At 47.3% G+C, this 18787-nt stretch overlaps 1 protein-coding gene across 1 annotated transcript; it reads left to right on the top strand.

The window, feature by feature from the left end:
* The first annotated feature begins 7578 nt into the window (after positions 1 to 7578).
* On the top strand, positions 7579 to 14098 carry Gpr15lg (G protein-coupled receptor 15 ligand). Its single transcript, XM_075987505.1, has 4 exons — positions 7579 to 7762; positions 9426 to 9500; positions 12607 to 12651; positions 13540 to 14098. The coding sequence occupies exons 1-4, from the start codon at positions 7693 to 7695 to the stop codon at positions 13623 to 13625; spliced, it is 276 nt and encodes a 91-aa protein (XP_075843620.1). The 5' UTR covers positions 7579 to 7692; the 3' UTR covers positions 13626 to 14098.
* The last annotated feature ends 4689 nt before the right edge of the window (positions 14099 to 18787 follow it).

Consider the following 18787-nt stretch of genomic DNA (forward strand, 5'->3'; position numbering starts at 1 on the left):
CACGACCCACTGCAAAAAGCAGCTTTTCTGACCAAAGTTGAAAGCAACGTTAGGCTATGGATGTTAGCATATATATACATATATGTATGTATATATGCATGTGTGTGTATATATGTGTGTGTGTGTGTGTATATATATATATGGATGGAAATTAACATGACATTTTAGCAAAACAGATTTTGTCTCTTAGGGCTTATGATCTCCCAGATTAAAAGCTTCTCATAATACCAAATAGGAAATCCCTCCTGAGCACAGACCGTATCCAATCTGAAAGCGCTTGGTTACCTTCATAATCTTCATGCCTGTCACTGCACCAGTGGCCACACATTGCCCACAAGCCAGTGTTGTAGCATTTGGGTGCAGCATCAAATAAGAGCAGTAGCCTGCTCAACACCTAGCACTGTGTAAGTTAGCCAGCATGGCCAGTGGCCTGGCCATCTCAAAGTTGGTTTCTGAATGCCCCGAGCAATAGTGTTTTGCCATCAAGTTATGGTGGACAACAGGGAGTAATGGCATAGCCTATTTGGATTGCCTCTGGGGCCTACCAGACCAATAAGTCAAGATCCCATTCTTGGCTTCTTGGCACCGAGATTGTCATTTAAACATACCTTCTGGGAGCAACATTGTCTACTCAGGTTTGTTCCAATTCCTTTCATATGTAATAGGTTACAACTTCCATAAGACTTCATGTGTCCTTAGTTTTGTCTGGCAAGCTCGTACCCTCTCCTTACACCCATCACCCTATTTTCGTTTAATTCTAAGGATCCTCTTCCCCCTGTATTCTACTGTCCCCTCTAGTAGGGCTTTTTTTTTTCCTTTGACTAGAAGGTCCTGTTTCCATACAGCTTTCCCATGTTCTCTTCTCCTTGGTTGAGTTTTCTCCCCATCATGTTTTCCTCATTCCCCTTCCCCTCTATGCTTGAACCTTTCCTCTCCCAATAACCCTTCTACTTCTATTTTACCTGTATTTGACTAGCCGCTCCCTTAAGGCATTCAGTCCCAATGACTCATTTCCAGTTTCCTGACTTGCACATGTACTTCAGGTTAAACATAAGACAACAGAAAGCTAGGGTCCACATAGAAAAGGAACGGTAGCCTTTCTCTTGCTTTTCCTGGGGAAGCATTCTATTTTTTTTAGTTCCATTGACCATTTATGAAAAATAATTTTCATAACTACTGTGTACTACTTAGTCATTCATCAGTTGATAGAAATCTTGGTGATGCCATTTCCTACCTATTGTGAGTTGGGCTCCTTCAGAGCTGCCAAGGTCAAGATATGACAGCAAATGCTTTCTAGGATATGGGTAAAAGGGAATCAATCCTTGGACCCTGTTGAATGTAAACTAGTAGTCACTCTGGAAATCAGCCTGGGGGTTTCTCAAAAGATAGAACATACCATAACCCCACCTATATCATTCCTGATATATTCCAACAGCACTTTCATCCTACTGCAGAGATACTTAACATCCATAATTACCCTTATCAATTTTCTTAAGGTTTGTGTACTTATACAGAGTTATGCCTGCATTCCAGAAGAGGGCACCAGATCTCAATCTCCTTATAGATGGTTGTAAGCTACCCTGAGGTTGCTGGGAACTGAACTCAGGACCTCTGGAAGAACAGCTAGCGCTCTTAACCGCTGAGCCATCTCTCCAGCCAGCCTGTACCTATTTTCAGTAAGGCTAGTGAGAAGGCTCAGCAGGCAACATGCCTGATGACTGTAGTTGGATCTTCGGGAACCCACATGGTGGAGGGAGAGTGCAGACTCCCTCTAACTTGTGCATGTGTGCCCATATGTCTTTTTAAGTTTAATTATGTATTTATATTTTATGAATGAATACTCTGCATATATACCTGCAAGCCAGACATCAGATCCTATTATAGACGGTTGTGAGCCACCATATGGTTGCTGGGAATTGAATTTGGGACCTCTGGAAGAGCAGACAGTGCTCTTAACTGCAGAGCCATCTCTCCAGCCCCTCCATATGTCTTTTTTAAGGAGGTTGGGCTTCAGAGAGCATTACAAGAAAGAAGGAACGGGTCAGCACAGTTATATTTTGAAATCATGTTAAATAGGTAGATCTTGGCAATGTAGAATGACCGACTAGATAGTGAATGGAAATCGAGAGTCGTCTGTTCTCAAGACTGTGACACTTGGTGTTCCTGAAGGAATTCTTGGCGCCAAGTGGAAACAGAATGAGTGGCCAGAGGCATGTCAGTCTGAAAGCTTGCAAGTGACCACCAGTAACCAGGAGAAGTCCGATAGTGTCCAAAGAAGGCCCTGGACCTTGCTGATCTTGGAGCACACAGTGCTTAGGGCAGAGGCCCTCATTCCTAGAGGTAGAGAATTTGGAAGGCTTGACAACCCCTTTCTTCAGAGCTCAAGCCACCCTTCAGATGTCAGCATACCTGAGTGCCTCATGAACTCGAGGGTGGTGTTAACTGTCAGACGTGCTTAAGTAATAGTTGGAGCACAAGGAATAACACTTAGATGACTCAAGACTATCCAGAAAATAAAAAAAAATCATAGTATTTTTAACGAGTTCTGAGAAGTGTTGGTATTTCTGGGAAGAAGAAATTCTGGCCTCGTATCCAGAGGCAACAGGTGTGGGGAGTGGCATTCTACATAGCAGAGAACTTGACTCCACTGCAGGGCCCAATCAAATTCTGTGTTGTGTTGGAACCTATAAAGTCTGCAGGACTCTGTGCTCAAAGTCAAGTACTGCTACTGTGGGTGTCTGAAAACCTGAGTATAATCAGCTGACTCTTAAGTAGAATAATGCTTCCTAAAGCTGAAAGAGGGTTGGGGTCATCAAGATGACTTGGTAGGTAAGGGTACCTGAGTGTGATTCCTAGGACCCGTGTGGTAGAAGGTGAAAACCAACTTGGGTGAGCTGTCCTCCCATCTTCACAAAGGCACACAGGCACAAAATAACAAACACCAAACTACAGAAAGGAGATTTTTGTTTTCTCACTGGTAAATTAGTGAGGAAAAAAGTAATTTGGTAAGAAAATGGGTAGTCTGGTATATTTTAGTATATTATAACTGCCCCTAGTTAGTATTTTATGTGTATGAGTGTTGTGCCTGCATGAATATATGTGCACCGTGCATGTGTGTGGTGCCCTCTCTGGCCAGATGCCAGATTCCTTGGAACTGGAGTTACAGACACTTGTAAGCTGCCTTGTACGTCTGAGAGTCAAATCCAGAAGTCCTCTGGAAGAGCAGCCAGTGCCTGTAACTGCTGAACTTTTCTCTCCAGTCCCTGGGTAATATTTAAACACGGAATGCATATAGAGAGGTGGCCCCGAAACCATCGAAACACTTGAGGAAGCACCTAGGGGAACTGTCAGACCCTCTGTGGCCCTGGCCTTAAGCTTTTGATTCCTCGTGGCCCAACATGCTTTGCAACCTTGAGTCTTCCAACCGAGCCCCAGGACGGCCCATCTCCAGCAGCTCCACATAGGTCTCTATCCTATTCTGGGGCTTCTAGTGGTAGGGAAGCAAGGAGATACCTCTTCTGGGAAGGCTACTGGTGAGTAGCAAGGGACAGAACAGATGCCAACAGGATTCATCCTGAGTCTTCTTGCTGTTCTTCAACCCGAAGCAGAAACCTTTGCCACTCATGAGCTGTCCATACCCTTCTTCCATCCAGAGCTGTTATGGGCTCTGCTTGTCCTCATCTTTCTCCTTCACAGTCCATGTGTTCATGGCCGTTACACTCGAGCAAAGCAGTGAACGGGAGGTGGGCTGTTTCCATCACGAGCACACACAGACTGGCATCCAAGCTCCAACATCAACCTGCAGTGGCCATGGAAGTGCAGAGAAAGCAGAAGAAAGTCTTCCTGAAAGTCCCTGTGGGCTAGTAGAGAACACAACATTCAGGAAACTTAACCTGTCAGTGACGTAAACCCCCAGAGCAGCTGCTGCCTCCATGGAAACTCAGGGTAGCCCCAGAATCAAGGCTGTGGGAGAACTAACTGGGGACCCGGAGATGATCTAAAGCTTCACCACAGCAGTGAGAACAGAGGCCAGCCACGCCCTTGTTAAGGGTAGGAACTGAGGGAGAACCTCCATGACCGCACCCCAACCTCACCACATCCAGTAGCCTTGTTATTAGCAACATAATGTCCGCAAGCAGGCAAGAACAAGTGCATAGAATGAAGGCCTATGAGGAAACGGAGTTCAGGGTAGCTGTAAACAATGCCAACTTGGCTGGGCTCCCTCCCCACTGCTCAGGCACACTAGAACTCTGCAGGAGAACAACAGCTCATGGGAACCTGCCAAACCTCGCTGCAAGTGAGAGACCCTCATCACTGCAAGGCCAAGCGAAACTTGACAATCCCCCAGGATCAAGCAGAGGGCGAATCCCATGCAGCCCTGAGGAAAGGCTGGGGCCTGGAACCTCTTGTCACCCTCCATTAGTGGTTGCTCTGCGGTTTGCCAAGCACATAAAGAGGGAGAGTCATTTCTGGTCAACCACGAGGTCTCTAAAGAAGAGGTAGGTGCCGCCTGAGGTATGGAACTCAGGCCAAAGAGTGAGCAAGCTGGGCGGGGAGCCTGCCGGTGGCTTTGTCCTCTCTGCTCTTAGAAACGACAAATATGATTTGAAATGTTTGTCTTCCTTATAAAATCCCCCTTGTTTTAGGTGTGCCTTCAGAGATGTGCCTTCTCAGGATGGTTGCCAAGTTTTCAAAGTCGTCGTTGGAAATCATCCAAATCTGGGCATTTCTTTTCTTCCATACTAAAATTGCATACGCCTGAGATTAACATTAAAATGCTGTTCATTTTCGCCTCTCCCGGCTCGACATGCGATTCTGAACACTCTGAAAGGCCAGAGGTGTTTCTTCCTTTATATCTCTGAAATGTTAAAAGTGAAAATCTGGGAAGCATGGTTGTCCCTTGGGCTGAGCTTGGAGTATATGTTATATACGTACTATTTTAATTTGCCTCAATGTGGTTTTGTGAGCATTTGAAAAGGAGGCAGAATCCCAACACGGGACTCAATTCTTCCCCTGAAACTTGTGACCCTAGGAAAACCTGCAGATGTGAGAATTGTGTGTTGTGTGGGGGTCAGGCAAAGCTCCCAAGATAGGCAATTCCCTTAACTGAACACTGTCCTTGTGACTTTGTCCTGTCTTGAGGAACAGGCAATGCTAAGAACCAAAAGTCTGTTTCTGGTTTCATGGTAGAGTGCTGAGAAGTCCCAGGAGGATGATGGGAGACTGGCCTAATGGGTCAGAAGACCCAGGCAGCCCTTTCCTAATCACTCTGCAGTCTGTGTTCAGGAACATCTCCAGAGCTGGTGCCCAGGAAAGAGGTGGGCAGCCACTGTTAGAAAAAGGGTGAGTATTTTCTAGAAGTGATAACTAAGGGGAAAGAGCAGCTTTGCTGGAAGAAAGGTAAGGACGGGTCTAATATGACGTACAGTCCTACAGACCAGGAACCTGAACTAGTTTCTGTGGGTGAACTAACAGGAAAGTTCTTGACACCTAAAAAAAGCATGGGCTACTGGTCCAAATGTCCCCTGAATGTTGTTTTCTCATCAAACCATTCTGAGCACGAGCTATCCCCACAACAAACAGAACCCCAGGGTTAAATGTACCACGGGACAGGCACCATCAACAGGCGATGTCTGACTTGTCTACCAGGATCCTGGGGAGCTGGATAGAATGTGACACCCTCCTATGGGACCTGCTAGGTTAGGAACCAGCTATCTGCTCCTTCATTACTAGCAGTATGTCCTATCAAGACAAAGGAGAGCTGTCACCCCACCATAAGGGCAATCTCAAGTTTCGTGTGTGTTCACACAGGCGGGACAGACACATTAAGGCTCCCGGAAACCTTGATAGTTTCCAGAAGGGAGTTCCTACAGGCTGGCCCACCTCCCAACACTTCTCTTAAGCCAGAGTCACCTGCTGCCCTGTGCCCACCCATGTAGTGAGCCCCTCCCGTATATGTTCCTTGTACTCTCTTGGCTGGAAGGACGTGCATGCTTCTCAGTGCTTTATTTCGTTGATCTGAGGGTGTGCAATGTAGTTAGTTTTCCTCTCATACTTAACCTCTTCATGCCAGAGCCTTAATCATCCAACCACAGCTGGAATGAAAGCCTGACCTAGGGTCAGGCGGCCAGGTGCTTTCAACTCTCAATGCAACCAAGGCATGGCTGAGCTCTGTGCCACCCTCAGCTGCTCAGAGATGCCCACAAGTCACAAAGCTGCCACAAAGCTGCAGTGTCTACTCTGCTCTCCCTTGGCTCCATGGGTTCAGGCCGTCTGTCTGTCTCTCAGACCTCAGTCTGAGAGCTAGCAGTCAACACCAGCCACCATCATCACCAGAGCCGCTGGGAAAGCCTGGGAGAGAAGATTCCTGAGCCGGGTCTGGAAGGAGGAGCAGGAACTGATTCAGGAGTTCAGGGTTTGTCCAGAGTTGGGTAAAGACCCAGCAGAGTGTATGGGAATTGTCCACCGACTATCATAGCCTGGAGATCTCCTGGTTTCTCTTACCCTCAAGACCAGAGCCTGGCACTTGTTCAGGTGCCCATACAATATTGCTGAAGGTGCCCTATGCTTGCCCTGCCCTGCGGGAAGCTGCACTTCATTCACTCCCTAGGCTTGGGCATGTGTCTTCGAGACCACACACCATTCCTAATAGAAAAAGGAGCCCTAGGTGTCAAGTCATCTGTCTACCCAACCAAAAGACACCATGCTTTATAACTCCCCTGTGGTCGAGGACGTTCACCACAACCTGATCTGTCATACCAGCCACTGGTCTACCCCACCCTATCTACTCCATCTCTGCACGACCTTCTCCTCTTCCTCCCGCAAATGACTAGACAACGTCTTTCATGGGCATTTGGCATGATACGATGTAGGGTGACAGTCACCTCTTTGCACAGCCATCTCCAGGGCCAGGCACAGTGGTTGAGAGCACATCTCAGCAAAGGGCATGTGTCTAAGGGATGGGTGACCTAGCATCCTGTATCTGTGACATGTTTCCTAATTCCTCCAATCAAATTCTCCCCATGCCAATGCCTTGCTCAGGCAAATGTGTAACACTCTTTTTATCTAAGAACCTTGCCAGTTGCCTACCATGGGCTAGCTGTGGCCACCACACAATCTAACAATGGCACAAGTGCCCAGCTTGGTACAGATGACTTCTGGAGCATGTTCTCATGCATCTCTGTATCCAACCGCATATGGACAGCAGACTCAGCGACATTTAATGACAGCAAGTTCAAGATAACACTGCTGATAAGTGGGAGAGAAAGGATTCAAACCCAGACTGTTTGGCTCTCCCTAAGGCTTTGCCTGTGGTTTTATGGCCCCTTTCCCAGCCATATTTGCAAGAAAGCAGGAAGATCTTCATTTGATGGAGTTATTGCTGACTCTAAAAGTTAACGTTCAACCCCGGACAGTGGCTTTTCCTTCTCTAACCACTGAGATCACTACAGCACTCAAAGCTACACATTGACAAGTCCCTGCAACAAGTCACCTAATTCTCTGGCTTCTTGATGAGCTGGTTTATTGTCCTATTGGGAGGGGCTGACTGTACTTAGGAGACCTCTAGGGCAGGGAAGCCTTGCCTATGGGGCAACGCCTCTCTCTGTCACTCTATAAATGTCTTCCGCAGCCAAAAGGAGGCCTTCTGTGGCGCTGCTCCCTCCCTAGCTGTGAGACTCCAGCTATTTCACCATGAGACTTCTAGCCCTTTCCAGTCTGCTCTGTGTGCTGCTTCTCTGGTTCTGCATTCTCTCCTCAGAAGGTAAGGCTGCCCTCTGGGCTCTAGTCCCTGAGTAGTGATCCCATGGTCTGAGAAGATTGCAAACAGGAACTAATGGGGATCAGGTCCCAGCAGACAGTCCTGAACCCTGGAAAGAACTCCACAGATATTTTCTCCACCACAGTGGCCAACAGGTTGCTTGAGGACTTCAGGCTTTATAGCTTCTAAGTGCAACCCTACACTCCCAAGCATGCTGAGGGTCTGTCTACTGTGTAAACTAAGGGTTTGGGCATGAGATGTATAAATTAAGGAGTTTTGACACAACACATATAAACTGAGAACACAACTGGTCCCAGGTATGGTGGAGAGGAAAGTTTTTATTGTAAGTGCAGCCAGAGGCATCTAGAAGAGTCCAGAGTAGAAAGAGGAAGTAGCAAACTGAATACGGCCAGCAGAATGGACCTGGTCATGAGAGGAGAGAAGGGAGAGGGAGAGGAAGACAAAGGAAGCCAAGAGAGAGGACAAAGGAGAGACAGAGTGTCTGGCTGAATTGGCAGGGTTATGTGAAACAGAGAAGCTGGGGGAGGGAAGCCCGTTTAGGGTGGGGGGAGGGCAAGAAGAACCACGGTAGTTGTTACACACTGAGAGAGCCTGGAGGCCGGCATGTGTTTGGTATGTCAATAGAGGCCACCACAGCCAGTTGTCCCTTCTGAAAGTAATAAGAAAATAGTTCCTTTGCTTGAGGAAAACACGCAGAGGAGCTTAATTTTCATTACTGCCTGACACCTATATGAAGCTGGGTGCTTACCAACAAACAGAAGTCTTCTCAGAGAGCTGTTCACTTACCTGAGTCTTGACTGGAGTCAGGCGACCTCCGTTGCCACTTGTGTTGTGTTGGGGACAAAGTAAATGAGTATCTCAAATCCTTATGCAAGGAAAGATCCATGGACAGATGGAATGAGGTTATGCATTATAGGGGGATATGCGTTTGGGATGTAGCTGTGTGTTCCGATGCGGGAAATATACATGATCTTTCTGTTCCTGTAGAGATGAATAGCTCCATATCTGCCTTTAGGATGTATTTGATTTAAGTGCGTATGTGTGGATGTGGCACACGTGTGCAGGTGCCCTCCAGGCCAGCAGAGGGTGCTGGAGTCCCTGCTGTTGGAATTACAGGTGGTTGCAAGTCACTCAAATGAGTTTTTGAAACCAAATTTGGGTCCTCTAGAAGAGTAGTAAGAGCTCTTAAAACCCGAGTCCCCTTCCTATCACCCTACTGTTTTCTTCCTTCTAAAAGCTGGGTATTGGAGCCTTTTTCTCATACTTAACCTCCAACTACTTTCTTCCCTCACCTAACTGACCTCATCCTGTTTTTGTTTGTTTTGGACAGTTGTTGCTTGTTTTTAATAATGTCCTTGTTTGTTTGTTTTGCTTTGTTTGTTTATTTTTCAACGCAGGGTTTCTCTGGGAAGCCCTGACTATTTTCACTCTGTAGACCAGCATGGCCTCGAACTCAGAGATCTGCCTATCTCTGCCTCCCCGGTGCTGGGACTAAGGGAGTGAGCCACCATTGCCCAGCTTTTAGCAAGTGTTCTTGAACTCTGAATCTTGTGAGTGGAAGCCCTCTCAAGTCATCCCCGTACAGATCGGAATGACGGTGGTCCTGGCCTGTTAATTAGAAGATCTGTATTCTTTTACTTCTCAGGGAGAAGGCATCCCCCCAAATTCTCAAAATCCAGGCTCTGCTGCATCCCTTTTCCCAAACAGCTAAACCGGAAAGGTAAGTAACCTCATCCTGTGTGGGCTGGGAGTGGAAAGATTTCTAGGGTGGTCATGGGACAGGCCAGATCTGTGATCAGCCCCAGCCAGTGCCTTGTGTCAAACTCTAGCGCAGAGGAATCGCATTCATTCTCGGCCATGCAGAGTTTAGAGTCTTCTGAAGAGGCAACAACTAGGCCGTTTACAACTGAACACTTTCTGTCAAGAAAAAACTCTTAAGAATGGTATAGGGACCTGGCATGGCAGCAAATAATCCCAGAATTTACAGAAGCTAACAAAAGATGATGATGAATCCTGAGAGCAGATGCACAATGAATTTAAAGCTCGAGAGCTGGGGATATGGCTCAGTCAGTGGAGGAATGCTTGCCTAAAAAGTTCAGGGTCCTGAGTTCAATCCCCATTTGGAAGAAAAAGAGGAGAGAGGAGAGGTGGGGAAGCACCCATCCCTGGGTGGGAGGCCTCGGGGAAAAGATTGGGAACCTGAAAGCAGATGGTAGAAAATAGGAACAGGGTACAGAGGAAGCGGCAAACAAAAAGAGCAGAGACAGGGGAATCTACAGAATGGGGGGGGGGGGTGCCCAGACCATCTGCAAACCATAGCCCTCCAGTAGACCTGCGTGAGAGTCTCCAGTCAGTGTGTGGAGTATATGGGGTACAAAAACCTCCAGTTTGGCAGGAGAAAAACAGCGCCCAGAGATGTAGACAGGCACACTGAGGCTCAGTTTGACACCAGCATGGCCATGATCAGTATGAGGCCTGGAAGAGCCAAGCTGCCCTCTCCCAGACCCGAAAAAGATAACAGTGGGTAGTGATGAAGATAGGCCCAGGTCCAGACCTCTAAGCTCGCAGATCCCAGTACTGTGACTCTAGGCCAGCTGCAGGCTGAAACTCTTGAGTTGCTGGCCCAGGATGGGTAGTTAGCATGGCTGGAACTTTGTGACTTTTGTACAGAGAGTCTTAGAGCTTAGAGCAGGCAGAGGCCTGTGGGAAGGCTGCAGAACTCCAGATCAGACATGGCCTAACTTTAATGGAGGGCCGTGTCTCAGCTCTCCACAAGTGCTAGTTCTTGGGAGTCCAAGGCTACTGCAGGCAGTAGCACCTGAAGGCCATGACCTAGACTCAGAGTCCTGTCTTCCAAGGACTGTGTCTTCCAAGGACTTCCTGACTTCAAGTGAACAAAGAGGGAGACAGAATAAGGAAGACAGGATAATTCCAACCTCCATACCCGTGAGAGTCTGAGAGCCCCTCCTCCACACTGCCATCACACCCAGTCAGGGCTGGGTAAAAATAACCATTTCTCTCACACATTCCTCGTGAATAACCAAGTGTGAGGCACCCGCCTAGGCAAGGTGGAGGGTGAGCACTGGTTGCCAGCAGCTCTGCTTCCCATGGGAGTTTGTGAAATAAGGTGCAAATGGAGGGGAGAGAGGTGCCACCTCCCCACTGAGGGTGGCTTGCTGGAACCTGTCGTCCCCTCTAGCCCCTCCCTGTACAGATACACAGAGGCAGAAGAGCAAAGAGAAACTGGGGAGAAGAAGGGGGTCACACGCATTATACATACCCACATACCTACAACTACACAGATGCAAGTACATGCATTCAAACACATGCACACCACATAATTACACACTACACACACAAACCTACACACACCACACTGGCTGCAGGATCCAGCCTGGTGTTGTTGAGAAATTGGTAGGGTTGTATCCATAGAGCAGACAGCATCAGGGCAAGCCCATGACACCCTGTAAACGTGTCATGCTGTCACAATGGAAGAGGCTGGGCTTCCAGAGTAGATGCACCCACCCCAGAGCCCATGACTGTTGTATATATTTGTGTATAAAGTTGCATGACACATAGGTGCTGTGTATGTAGTATTTGTGTATGCATCTATGTTCGTGTGTGTGTGTACCTCTCCTCCCTCCAGATTCTCTTTTTTCTCCTGACTCTTTGCTGCTGCTGATTACCCAATACCTAACCCAGAGAACATGTTTGCCCAGTCTTGCTGCTTCCACCCAGCATCTCCCAGAACAGACCCTAAGATCCAGAGAGAAGGAATGAGGAGATGAGTCAGGGTGTTGGGCAATCAACAGCAGGGTTTCAGGGTGTTCCGTGTTGCTGTTGATTAGTCTCCTCTGCCTGGTTCATAGACTTGAGAGAACTTTCCACTTTCTATGAGAAAGGAAATTTGCATCAGCTGAGACAATAGAGGCACTCAGAGTGGCTGCTGCTCATCCTAAAACCTGCGCTTTGCCCTGAGCCCTGATGTGCAAGGCTTGGATTCTGGGTGGAAGTAACACAAACAGCTTTGAAAGTTAGCAGGACAAATGAATGGCAGTCTGGGGGATGTGACTGCATTTACCAGCTTCCTAGAAGGAGATGGGACAGAGTTTCCTTAAAGCAGTTTTGCAAACTGTAGAGCGGCCTACATAGGAACACTGTCCAGGCAGCACTTTCGAATGGCACATCAGTACACGGATGCAGTGGGCTGCTGAGGGGCTCAAACAATGGCCGGAGTCAGATGCTTAGCTTCTCAGACCCCACCAAATCAAAGTTAGGATCTAGGAGCCTTTGTTAGGCCACCTGCCTTCTACGTGTCACAAAGTGACCAGAGGCAGCTTCTGGGAGGCCATATGGACCCAAGACAAGCCCGGGTCCTGAGGATTTGTGCTACACTACCTGTTTCAAAGCTCAACAAAATGAGTTAATCCACAGGAGCAGACTTGGGGTAGGATTCTAAAGACCTCTCCCTCTCCCTCTCCCTCTCTCTCTCTCTCTCTCTCTCTCTCTTTCTCTCTCTCTCTCTCTCTCTCACACACACACACACAAACACACACACACACACACACACACACACACTACCCCCACCTGCCACGTAACTGTCTCTGTCTTTAAAAAGGGGATTTAACTGCGGTGATAAAGGTCATCCACTGGGGAAGAGGGATCACTTGAGGATCTTAAGATAGCAATACCAGGGTGGACATACAATAAATAAACCCAGAACAATAAACCCTAGGAAGGAGGTGGTGGCTAGAACAGGCAATTCTACTGCCAAGAGATCCAATTAGAGGAAACAGTTTCCTGATCCTTGTAATTCTATTCATTAGCCTTGGCTATGCAAGAAGTTGTCCTCACCATGGGAAACCAAAACAGTAAGTATAGTTTTCAGTGAGTTTGCATGTCAGATGAGTGTGTCTTTCATCATAGCCAATCATATTCATTTGTTTATTTATTTGTTCATTTGCATATTTGTGATAGCCTCCTGGGATCTTATTTGTGCTTATTGCATGAGGTTGAGGATGAATAAATAGGGTACTTAAAGTTTGATTTCACTAATATTTACATCCACTAACACTTCTGATTCTTGCAAGACTCCTGAAAATTCGCTTCTGTTAAGGGTTCTTATTTTTATGAATGAGGGGCCAAACAGCAAAGAAGTTTCAGGAAACTTGTGGAAGGTCTAGTCAGCTGAAGGCTAGTTAATATTTCAGGCTTTGAATCCAAGCAGTTCAGCCTCAGTTTCCATGCCATTAACCTCCGTACTACAATGCAGATAGGAATAAACCTGAAACACAAAGAAAAATAATCTCACTGCCATTACTTAATAACCCTTTTAGTTCTCACTCAAATAACTTTTGTTCAATGTTATTTTAATTAATGCCAGAAAGGACCCTGTAGGGCTGAAGAGATGGCTCAGTGGTTAAGAGCACTGGCTGCTCTTCCAGAGGTCCTGAATTCAAATCCCAGCAACCACATGGTGGCTCACAACCATCTGTAATGAGATCTGGCGCCCTCCTCTGGCATGTGGGCATACATGGAGGCAGAACGTTGTATACATAATAAAGAAATAAATCTAAAAAAAAAAAAAGAAAGGACCCTGTAGATTCCAGAGAGGGCAGTAAGATCCACTTATTTGATTTCTTTAAACTCTTTTGTGTAAGAATGCGCCTTAACTACGACTTCTTCTCTTCACCCTATTCTTTCCACTTCACTTTGCCTTCCCATGCCCCTTCTTCTTGTCGACTGTCTCTCATCACCAGGAAACTACACCAGGATCTGCAGACTATGCAAAAGCAAGCCACCATCCAAGTCCTGGGTGGTACCCGGTGCTCTCCCACAGGTATAGAGCACCCGAAGCATAGCTGCACCCTGATGACCTTCACGCCCAGCTGTGGAGACACCAGAAGCCTTGATTTGTCCCCTGCCAATTTTCATGGCACCAGTGAATTGTAACACTGGGAGACTTCACTTCAGAGACCCAGGAACATTCCAGAATTCTCTACGTTCTTGTTCCAGTGGTACCACCAACCTTCAGAGTCACCATGATCTAGGCTCAGCCCACATGTCTTCGTGGCTCCTCCAAAGTGAAAGTCAAAGATTCCTCCTGTGGGAGCTGCAACTCTAGAGATTTCAAAGGTGGCCAGAGTACAGAATAGCAAGACCTCAATGTGATCAGCCAGGACTACAGCGTCTCAGGCACCCACAGACAGTCCCAAATTCCTAGCCTTTAACCAATGGTCTCCGAACCAACTCCTGTAACTTCCTGATGTTCATCATCAGGAGAGCATCAAAAAAACTAATAAATTGGCATACACACTATGCGTGGAGCATCCTTGTCTGGGAAAGTAATGTGGCCTGAACTACAACATTGTGCTAAGAGGAAAGTGTCTGGAATAGCTTGGTGGCTACTTCATCACAGACCAGTCTTACAATAAGAAAGAGACAGTAGTTCAAACACAGAGCCCAGTCTTTGGCCAGGTTTCTCTGTAGGCTTGATAGTCCAATTTTCTGTAAAATAGACATGAGAGGAGCAAGAAGCCAGGGGTAGAGTCCCTGCAAAGTGCTAGGCTTAGAAAGACCTAGCAAATGCCCCATCCTGGAGCAGTGTTTATCTCCACAGTGAGCAAAAAGCTCAAAGGAGACAGGTGGCTCAGGTCTAAGAGGCTTGTCTCAGTAAAGCTCCTTCTAAGCGGATTCTCCCAGTAAGGTGACAAACCCCCTTTCCTGTATTCCTGCCAGGCCTGTGTGAAAACACCAGACCCATCAGGTGTGAGTTTGATAGGCAGAGCTTCTCTGGGGACAACCAGGCCCAGGTTAATCAGAGCCTGTGTCTTGTCATGGGCCAGCTTTCCACCTCCCTTTCATAGCTGTCCCCTTCCTCCTTCCCTCCCGCCCCACTCCACTTACCCATTCCTAGGGAGAACAGATGAGGTACTGGGTCCCAAGACTCAAAGAGCAAGGCCCTCTGACATCTGAGAGGAAGAACGTGAGGTGACAAGTGTAAGAGACCATTCACGGTGTTTTCCTACCCTCTCAGGAGCTCCTCATGACTGAAATCCCTACTTCTTAGCAATGGGAGGGCTGTTAGCGTCTGTTTCTCATCCTATATCCCCTCCATTCTCCCTTGAAAGAAACAATGAAACCCACGTAGGACTTTATCTGCCTATTTGGCTCTACTAGGAGAAAGAAAGATAAGAGTTCAAGGACAAGCCCATCCCAGATCCCATTCTCACAATGGGCACGAGGAAAGCACACGACAGAAGCCTCAGTATCCCTGAGGGGAAGGGGACAAGACAGTTAGCATGAATAAGTTACAGGAGGACTCAGCTGGTCCTTGGAGAAATGAGCAGTTTTGTGGGGAGGGGGACAGTAGGGACTACAGTGCCGCAGTTCAAAGCTGCTTCCTGACAAAGGCTACTAGGGAGGTCTGCCTTCTGGGGACACCAGCCCGAGAGCAGCCAAGGTCATAGGAATCAAAAGGGAACTACCATCAAGTACCTGCTCCTCCCCAACGCACCCACACCTCTGCCTCACGTATATCCTTTGCCTAGGGAATAAAAGAAATCCTGAGTCTACTCTAGTTTCTACCTGGAATTTGCTTACTGTCAGACCTCACCAAGGCCCATCAACCCGGAAGGTGGATACTGATTCTCACAGGCCAAGCATCTCCTTCCTCTTCCACTGGCTTCCAACATCAGCACCATGGACTTTTAAACATTCCAAGTAGTGAGGAGTTTTGTTCACAAAGAGGAGACAGGAAACCAAGCACATAGAAGTGATTGCAAAATAATAAGATATAGTAATGTTTTGCTTATGATCTAACAAATAAATCTTGCTCAAATATCAGAGTGCAAAGCTAACCTCACTAGTCATCTATACCACCAGGCAGTGGTGTTACACACATTTAATCCCGGCAGCCACACTAGTTAGTCATAGAGCCGGGCAGTGGTGGCACACACCTTTAATATCAACACTAGAAAAAAAATATAAGGTGGAATGAGACAGAAACTCGCTCTCATTTCAATCTGAAGATTTCGTAGAGGTAAGAACTTTCTAGTGGTTGGTTGCTTTGCTTTTCTGATCTTCAGTTTGAATCCCAATATCCGGGTTTTTATTATTCGTGCTTCAATAACTCTACAAGTCACATATTGATGCCTTTCTTAGCTTCTTGAAGAAACTAGGCATGCTTAGAGGATAGAGTAGGGTTATTAGAGAAAGTGTATGATTTCCATGGCAACTAAAGGAGTCCATGGTCCCTGAAGGGCTGGGATGCTTGGTGCAGTTGATAGAGCATGTACATCTGAGACATATTTAGGGATCAAGCAATGGCTCTGTCACACATACATTTATGTGATATTAGATGAGGTCAGGTGGCTTCTCAGAGCCCGAGTACCTCATTTGTAAAACACTGTAAATTACCATCGCATCTTCTGGATTCTCTGCATGGCAGTGGTCATCAGGACCAGAAGCCTTGGCAGCATAGTGAGCGCCTGCTGCCTCCTCAGCACCAGCGGGAGACTGGGGAGCCTGGCCCATCTCCCTTTGGTGTGTTCACGGGGGGGGGGAGCGGGCATGTATATTACATAGATAAGACCACATGTAGATGAGGCAATTCACACATGCAGATTTAGTGTGTACAAATGGGTCTTAAAATAGGATAGAACTCATATGATTAGAGATAGCTGTGTGAACATGTATGAAGGAAAGAGACTGTGTCTTTGCACACTCTACTACAACCTGTGGGTTGTGACCCCTTTGGCAAACATCTATGCCCCCAAATATTTATATTATGATTCCCAGCAGTAGCAAAATTACAGTTATGAAGTGGAAATGAAAATAATGTTATGGCGGCGGGGTGATCACCACAGCATGAAGAACCATATCAAAGGGCTCCAGCATTAGGAAGCTTGAGAACCATTGCTTTAGTAGATCAGATGAAGGTAAAGGTAGAAACTTGTGTTGACATGTTGACGGGGTGACCTGAAACACACATTCATTCCAGGTTGGGAGCTGACATTCTAAGTATTGTTTATCAACAGCTGGGCCAGCTGCTGTAAATGCATCCGAAGAAGAGCTGTGAGAACCCAAATTAAAGATGGCCCAATTTGGAAGGGCATACAAGGAGGCTAGGAGCTCATGAGTCACCCTATGGGGGTGATGGGCAGAAGGGCGTGCAAGGAGTCTTGGGGCTCATGAGACACCCTGTATGGGTTATGGGCATTTGGGGGGTCGGGCGAAGTGGTATATGTGAAGCTGTATATGTAACAATCAATTCCTGAGTTCCACACAGGCGATTTCCTTCCCAGAGGTACCAAACCAGCCTCCAGGCAGCATGCAGACTCTCTACACTGTAAGAACAGGATTATGGGACATAATCAGAGCCACGAGGGAGAGCTGCTGCATTTGTGTGTTTTGAGGACAGGGCCACATCTAGTCTTCTCAAGTACTCCCTTCCCTGCTACCTGATACTTTCCTGATTTTAGTATTAAGTCTTCCATTCCTGGAAATCCTCAAGGCATGGGTAAATGCGAATGAATGGCAGCACCCCCCCCCCCCCCCCCCCCCGCAGATCTTATACATTTGTGGACAGGGAAGCCTCTTTAAGGAAAGGACTATACGGTAAGTATGAAATTACAGTTCTGGAAGGACAGGCGAGTGATCGAAGGGCCTGAAGTTTAAAGTTTCAGTAGTTTTGTGACTATGTACCTAAATCATAGAGAGTTTCAACTTGACAGCCAACACTAACCAGATATGACTCCAACCTCTGCCCCTCTTTGGATAGGTGAGTCTATGCAGTGGTTTGAATGAAAATGGCCCCTAGAGGCTCCTAGAGCGTGGCATTAGTAGGAGGTATGGCCTTGTTGGAGTAGATGTGATCTGTGTGTCACTGGAGGTGGGCTTTGAGGTTTCAGAAGCTCAAGTCAGGCCAAGCGTCACTTGCTCTTCCTGCTGCCTGCCAATCAAGATGGGGAACTCTTGACTCCTTCTCTAGCACCATGTCTGTCTGCATGCCACCATGCCTCATGCCATGATGACCAATGATTAACTCTCTGAACTGTGAGCCAGCCCCACTGAAACGTTTTCCTTTATAAAAGTTGCTGTGTTCATGGTGTCTCTTCACAGCAACAGAAGCCCATACTAAGACAGCTTAGGTAAGTTTTTTCTTGGTTTTAAAACTTTACTCTGTAAAGCCTGAGCAATCACACCAGGAACACTGTGCAGGCTAAATGAGACACAAAGTTGAGAGTATGTACACACACACACACACACACACACAGCAGGCATGTGGCCTACACGTCTTCTTGCTGTGGCCTACACGTCTTCTCTGTTCCTCTCCAGTGCAAGTCGCTTGATAAAATGAACTGTGACAGCAGAGAAGTCAGAGGCCAGAAGGAGCCTCTTAGGGAGGAGATGGTGGACAAGATGCGGGGAGAATCAGGTTTTCTCAGCACACCAGCATGACACCTGCTTAAGTCTGAGCAATCACCAGCAAGCCCGCCCGTATTGCATACTTTGTGTAGGACCTGCCTTTTCCCAAGCATCTCGAAAAGCTAAGATTCAGAAGTATCATTGGGATGCGCTGTGCCCACTCTCAGCCAAAGGCCCAGCAGAGTTCAGATAAAGCCCTTTGGTCAGACTTACCCAGAACTTGCTGCACTTCTCAGGTGTCCTGATTCAGCACCTCCCTGGTGCTCATCCTTGCCGAGAGTTGATGGGGGGGGGGGGGGGCTGGTACAAGGGATATAGGTGCCCTGTTTCTTGAAGTACCCTGGAGCTGGGGGTGGAGGGGTGGGGGATAGGGGTGGGTGTTGGATATGCTGAGAGCTCCAGGGAGCTTGCAGAGGGTCTCCTTTCTCGACCGACAAAGACAGCATCCTGTGGGCAGCTTTGAAAGCAACCTAGTTTCAAGCCATCACTCAAGCTTTGCCTTACTCATCCCACCTGATGAATGACCCACCACGGAGAAGGGTACAGGAGATATCTCTGCTCACACTCTAATGTTAGTGG

The sequence above is a fragment of the Microtus pennsylvanicus genome, chromosome 10, assembly GCF_037038515.1.
Source record: "Microtus pennsylvanicus isolate mMicPen1 chromosome 10, mMicPen1.hap1, whole genome shotgun sequence".
Lineage (NCBI taxonomy): Eukaryota > Metazoa > Chordata > Mammalia > Rodentia > Cricetidae > Microtus > Microtus pennsylvanicus.

Bases quoted from the DNA above. Each gene is read 5' to 3' on its own strand.
- Gpr15lg (XM_075987505.1), top strand. From the start codon at position 7,693: ATGAGACTTCTAGCCCTTTCCAGTCTGCTCTGTGTGCTGCTTCTCTGG. The intron at 7,763-9,425 runs GTAAGGCTGCCC...TTTACTTCTCAG, and splicing joins CTGCATTCTCTCCTCAGAAG to GGAGAAGGCATCCCCCCAAA. The intron at 9,501-12,606 runs GTAAGTAACCTC...TCTATTCATTAG, and splicing joins CAAACAGCTAAACCGGAAAG to CCTTGGCTATGCAAGAAGTT.